General features: G+C 66.0%; 3 protein-coding genes across 3 annotated transcripts in view; 1 reads left to right on the plus strand and 2 right to left on the minus strand.

Moving 5' to 3' along the window:
• F751_4902 (Myb family transcription factor APL) overlaps positions 1 to 906 on the minus strand; it is a gene marked incomplete at both ends in the record, with an annotated part of 2,796 nt that extends 1,890 nt beyond the window's left edge. Inside the window, 3 exons of the mRNA XM_011401003.1 lie at positions 42 to 346; positions 510 to 705; positions 847 to 906. Coding sequence (XP_011399305.1) covers positions 42 to 346; positions 510 to 705; positions 847 to 906 — 561 coding nt within the window. The remainder of the gene's footprint in view (positions 1 to 41; positions 347 to 509; positions 706 to 846) is intronic.
• An 872-nt stretch (positions 907 to 1,778) lies between these two features.
• Positions 1,779 to 2,577, plus strand: F751_4903 (30S ribosomal protein S20, chloroplastic; the record flags this gene model as incomplete). The annotated part of the gene is made up of 3 exons (XM_011401004.1): positions 1,779 to 1,881; positions 1,977 to 2,122; positions 2,281 to 2,577. 3 exons carry the CDS (start codon positions 1,779 to 1,781, stop codon positions 2,575 to 2,577), a joined length of 546 nt encoding a protein of 181 aa, XP_011399306.1.
• A 336-nt stretch (positions 2,578 to 2,913) lies between these two features.
• Positions 2,914 to 5,715, minus strand: F751_4904 (Phosphate acetyltransferase; the record flags this gene model as incomplete). The annotated part of the gene is made up of 6 exons (XM_011401005.1): positions 2,914 to 2,984; positions 3,274 to 3,897; positions 4,139 to 4,319; positions 4,455 to 4,892; positions 5,141 to 5,249; positions 5,486 to 5,715. The coding sequence occupies 6 exons, from the start codon at positions 5,713 to 5,715 to the stop codon at positions 2,914 to 2,916; spliced, it is 1,653 nt and encodes a 550-aa protein (XP_011399307.1).
• Positions 5,716 to 5,786: the final 71 nt, after the last annotated feature.

Consider the following 5,786-nt stretch of genomic DNA (forward strand, 5'->3'; position numbering starts at 1 on the left):
TTGATCGGAGCGCGCTCCGGCTGCGCCGCCGCAGGGTGCACGGCCGCCGGCTCCAGCGGCCGCCCACAGTCGTCCTCGCTGTCGCCCGCCAGGCCCAGGCGCTGCTGCTCGCCCTCCGCCTCATCCTCGCCGTCCCCCCCCTCGCCCGGCAGCTTGATGCTCAGGCGGTACTTCTGCAGGTGGCTCTTGATGTGGTAGATGGTCAGCCCCGACACGCGCATCAGCTTCAGGATGCCCTTGGGCGTGGCTTTCTCGGGGCCGCCCAGCTGCGAGACCGCCCGGGCGAAGCTGGCGTGCAGGCTGGGCGTCCAGCGCAGCCGCGACTTGCTGTTGGATGGCCCAGAGTCTGTGAAGGGTGCGTGGGGCAGGTGTGGACTGCTTTGTGCATGTGAGGGCTGCCATGCTGCTGTGAGGCAAAACGGTGATACCCTATCAGCAATGGCTCCCTTCCCAGGCTGCAGATGAGGAAGCCAGACGCTGCACCCAGTGCCCACACCACAGACGCACACCTTCGAACTTGAAGTTGTCTGGCCCATCAGACATGCCGGGGGCCGTGGAGGAGGCGGGTGACCCGCCGATGGGGAGGGCCAGGGGGTGCAGATACACGCCGTAGGGGTGAAGCGCGGCGGCGACACCAGGGGCAGAGGAGCCAGGCCCGGGACCGAGGCCCCCCGTCCAGCCGGTGCCTGTTGCAGATGTGCTGGCCTGCATTTGCTGTGGATGGGAGGACACGGCAGGGGTGGCTGCTGGCCACGGGGGCGCGGTCGGAAGTCGCCGGGCACGTATTGCCAGAGCCTTTGGACAGCGCGTCGAACGGGCCGCACGAGCCCCCGCGCCAGGGCTTACCTGCGCCCAAGACGGCTCAAGAAGGCTGTTGAGCAGGAGGTCCCTGTCCGGGCCCTTCATGGGGGAGCCGAAGCCATCCAACGGTGCGCCGAGGCCCCAGTCCAAACCCGCGAGCAGGCGGACGTCCTGTTCAGGCTGCGGCCAGTACTCCACATTCGCGCGCTGGCCTGGCAGTCCGGGCAAGCCCTGGCCACCTTCGTCATCATGTTTCATGTCACCGAGGGAAGGGGGATCGCATACGGACCAGTGAACGGGACAACGGCACGTGCAGGGAGCTGACGCCCTAGAGCTGCGCCTACTGCCGAAGGAGCTTGACAACGCCCGCTCCGCCCTGGGGGCGGAAGAAATGTTGGGGTACTGCTCTGAGGCCTGCGCAGGCAGCCGAGCCAGCCAACTTGTTCCGCGGGGCACCACGGATGCACTCAACCCTATTTCCCGCCGAAAACCACGTGGGCCGAAATCGTAAGGGGAGGTGGTAAGGGACCCTTTCCCCTTACATGGCCCCATCGGTGCAAGCTGAAATACGTCCAGTGCCAGCAGTCTGGAGCTGTTTCTTGGTTCCTTCAGCTTTCACGGGAGCTCATATGCATGGGCAGCCTGTGGTGGGTTGGCTGGTACTATGTGTCTGTGTGGTGAGAAGGTTGCCACTCCGATGTTATGATGGTCACAGTGAGGGTGACAGCTCTCCTAGGATATACCATGGGGTAAAGGTATCCTCCTCTGGTTGGTATGGGCTGCACTCGAGGGATTAGACCTCGCTGGGGAAGTTTGTGTGACTAAAGCGTTGCTCCTGGGCGCCAAGGGGCGCGAGTGGATCAGGTGCGGGAGGAGTCCGCCTTTCTCTCGCACAGACACCCTACCAGCCGAGAAGAAACACGACGCCTGCACCACTCAGAACTAGATACAGTTGGGAGCAGTTGACATTGAGCACCATGATGTCCGCTGTGAGTGGCGCCTTCGCTAACCTGCGCATCTCAAGCCGGCCGAGAGCCCAGCTTAGTTTCAAGGCGTCAGTCTGCCCGGGATCTATGCTAGGTAAATAGAAGAAACCTCTGGCTGATTATTTGCTAATGCATGGCCGGTGGTGCTCTGTATCGCCTCAAGCCTTGCCCCCCTCCCACTTCTCGCAGTGCTCCCCCGTCCCGGTGTGGCTCGCTCGGCCCTCGCTTTCCTGGTCGAAGCCAAGCAGAACTCCCTCAGACGCGAGCGTACCTCGGAAAAGGCGCGGCTACGAAACAAGGGGCGGACCTCGGAGATCAAGACCCGCATCAAGAAGGTGGGGCCTAAAGAGGGGGGCGTGGAGCGATACAGGGAGCGGGGCGACACACTGGTGCAAGTCCAAATCTAGAGATTGGTTCAAATCTCTGACACTGACCGAAGTGACTTGCCCCTGTTTCCTGGATCCAACCCACATACTCCCACGCCGCCCCACAGGTGCTGACGGCTGTGGATGCGGCCCAGGCCGACCTTCCGAAGGCCGAGTCGGACCTGAGCGAGCTCGCCGCGCTGATGAGCGAGGCGTACCGGGTGATCGATAAGGGCGTGAGTAAGGGCGTGCTGCACAAGAACACGGCCGCGCGGCGGAAGGCCCGGATCGCACGCGCCAGGCAGAACCTGCTCATCTCTGCGGGCCTGTACAAAGCCCCAGAGAGCACCCCCGACGTCCCGGAGGCCAGCCTGCCTTCGGAGAATGACGGCATCTCTCCCTCTGAGCTCACCCTGGTGCGTTGATGGGTTTGTCGGGGCATGCCCCTCACGCTCAACTGTACACATATCTCTCATCTGCCAGGCTGGGAAGGGGGGTTCAACTCGGGGACCTCATGCTTGGGTGGCTTGCCGGGGTCAGGGCTGAGACCGGGCTGAATCCTTGCTCGAGAGCGAGGGGTATCAGTATCTTTGGGTCGTCGCTATCATGATGCATTGCATGGTATTCAGCCAGGTCGGTTTGGACCAGGGCACCTTGCTGCTTTACCTGTGCCAGTGGCTAGGGAGCCATGCCTGGCCAATGAAAAATGCTGCACTACCGCCGCGCCGCAGCAGGGCGCTACACTGCGCGTGCTGCCCCGCTCACGCCGCTGCAGCGGCGGAGGTCGCCTGCTGGGCGGCCGCCTTGAGCCCTGCCGCCTGCACCGCGGTGCCTGCAGCATGGATTGGGTGGCGAGCGGCGGCTGAGAGGGGAAATTGTGTAGTTGCAGTCCCACCAAGCAGGGCATCCAAAGCTTGGGTGGACCGCCAGCACGTAAAAATACCCAGGCCGGGTGGCACCCAGGAGGGAACGTCGAGGCTGGGATGTTTGACCGGACTCGGGCTGCATGACCGTTGATGAACAGTACACTTAAAAAAGGCTCCCCCGCTTTCATCTGGGAGCAGCCCCTGCTCCCAACCACCCCCCATTTAACCCCCCCTCTCCACCCAATTCCCACTCACAGGCCACGGTGTTGACGATGTCTGCCACGGTGCACCCGCGGCTGAGGTCATTCACGGGCCTGGCCAGGCCCTGCATGAGTGGCCCGATGGCGATGGCCCCCGTGGACTGCTGCACCGCCTTGTACGTGTTGTTCCCCGTGTTGAGGTCCGGGAACACGCACACAGTGGCCCGCCCCGCCACCTCGGACCGCCCCTTGACCTTGGTGGCGGCCACGCCCGGGTCCACCGCCGCGTCGTACTGGATGGGCCCCTCGATGGCCAGGTCGGGGCGCGCGGCGCGCGCCAGCGCGGTGGCCTCCGTCACCAGGTCCACCTGCGGCCCGGCGCCCGACCCCAGTGTGGAATAGGAGAGCATGGCCACACGGGGCTCCACGCCAAAGGCCGCGGCGGTGTCGGCGGAGGTGGTGGCGATCTGGGCCAGCTCCGCCGCGGTCGGCTCCACGTTCACCGCACAGTCGCCGTAGACCAGGACGCGGTCGGGGAGGCACATGAAGAAGACGGAGGAGATGAGGCGGCGGTCGGGGGTCTTCAGCACCTGGAGCGCGGGGCGGATGGTGTTGGCCGTGGTGCAGGTGGCGCCAGACACCATGCCGTCCGCGTCCCCCATTGCCACCATGATTGTGCCTTTTGGTTGGGGGGAGGGGGGGGGGGGGGTATTAGGGGCCTGAGGTCGGCCTGATGGACTGCATGGGTGCGAGAAGAGACGGAGGTACATTTCTGGGGTGGGTGGGGGACGTCTGGTCAGGGCACGGGTGGCACCAATTTGGCAAACCCCATCAAATAGTAGTGGCTGCCTGGAAGAGGCAGGGCAGCTCCTCTCTTCCCCCACCCCCTTTCCAAGGCTCTCCCCCCCCTCAATGCTTACCAAACATGTTGATGTCGGTGAGCTGGTCCAGGGCCGCCGCCTTCGTGAGCGCCTTTTTCTTCCGCGCCTCCACCAGGAAGTCGGCGTAGGCGTCGAGGCGCGTCGAGGAGCGGTGGTCCTCCACCTCGCAGCGCGACACGTCCACGTTGAAGCGCGCCGCCGCGGCGGCCACCTCCCCCGGCTCGCCCAGCAGCGTGACGCGCGCGATGCCGCGCGCCGCGACCTCCGCCGCGGCGCTGAGCACGCGGTGGTCGTGCGCCTCGGGCAGCACGATGCGCTGCGGCGCGGCGCGACACAGCTCTTCGATCTGCCAGACGAAGCGCTTGGGCGTCAGGCGCGGCTCGCGGTGCACCGCCATACCCGAGGCCACAGCGTCGACGTCCACGTGCCGCCCGAACAGAGCGCGAGCCTCGCGCACCTTGCGCACCGAGGTGGGCAGGATGCCCGGGTTCACGCGCGCCATGCGCCGCGCGGTCTCGAACGCGCCGTGCGGCACCTCCAGCACCGGCAGCGTGTCGGGGCCCAGCCGCGCCATGATGGCGTGGACCGGGGGGGTGATGGCGCACGCCCCGCCATCGCACAGCACCAGGCCGCCCAGGGGCGGGCAGGCGCCGGACAGGCTGGCCGCCGCCAGGCCCAGCACCAGGTCCTGGCGGTCCTTGGTGGTCAGCACCAGGGGTCGGAAGAAGGTCTGGCCCTCCGCCTCGCGCTGCGCGCGGATCGCCTCCAGCTTGTCCAGGAAGCCGTGCACCGACTGGGCCGCCACCATGATTCCAGTCACGTCTGGGGAGGGGAGAGGGGGGGGGAGAGGGGGGAGGGTTGTCAGGTGGTCAAGGGGTGGACGGACTGGCGTTGTGGAAGGTGGGTTTCAAGCTGGAATGCGCCTCATGCCGGTGCAGGCCGCCGGGGCAGGCAGAGATGCAGGCGAGGGGCTGTGCCAGGCAGAGGTATGAGCCCAGCTCGTGTGGCATGGACTCGAGATAGGTGCAAGCCTGCCCCAACTCTACCCCCAAAACGATTGTCCTCACGTCCTCCCCACACACCAGAGTCGATGAGCTCGGGGCGGCCGTATATCTGCTTGGCGCCCAGTGCGTTTGCAAACTCGTTCACCCTGCGTGTTGAGAGCGCAAGGGGGCGACTAGGTCAGGCTGCGCATGCGCTGGGAAGTCACTCAATGAAGTCCCCAGGCAGCACCAGGCAGCTGTCGGGCCGGGCTGCCAGTCTGCCACCGCCGCCCTGTCACCGTGTCACCCAAAGTACAATGCCTCGCCCTGTTGCTGAGCGAGCACGGCATGCAAATCACCCCAGCCCCCCGCCGTCCGCCGCACGTATTGCCGCCCGCCCAACCTTGCGGTGCCGATGATGCGGTCGTAGGGGATGCCGCCCGCAAAGGTCAGGCCGGAGTCCGCCAGCTCGGCAGCGACGCCCGACACGATGTCGGCGTGGGCGGCGAGGGGGACCTTGTTCAGCAGCAGGCCCAGGACCGAGGCGCGGTCGGCCTGCAGCTCGCGCCTGTGGCGCAGCGCGCGGCTCGCGATCTCGGAGGCGGTGCCCGGATTGTCGCGATTCAGGTCCATGATCTAAGGGGGGGGAGGCAGGTGGAGGGGAGGGGGGGGGGGCCCTAAGGTCGAGAAGAGCGGAGGTACGA

Source organism: Auxenochlorella protothecoides (genome assembly GCF_000733215.1).
Source record: "Auxenochlorella protothecoides strain 0710 unplaced genomic scaffold scaffold54, whole genome shotgun sequence".
Taxonomy (NCBI): Eukaryota; Viridiplantae; Chlorophyta; class Trebouxiophyceae; order Chlorellales; family Chlorellaceae; genus Auxenochlorella; species Auxenochlorella protothecoides.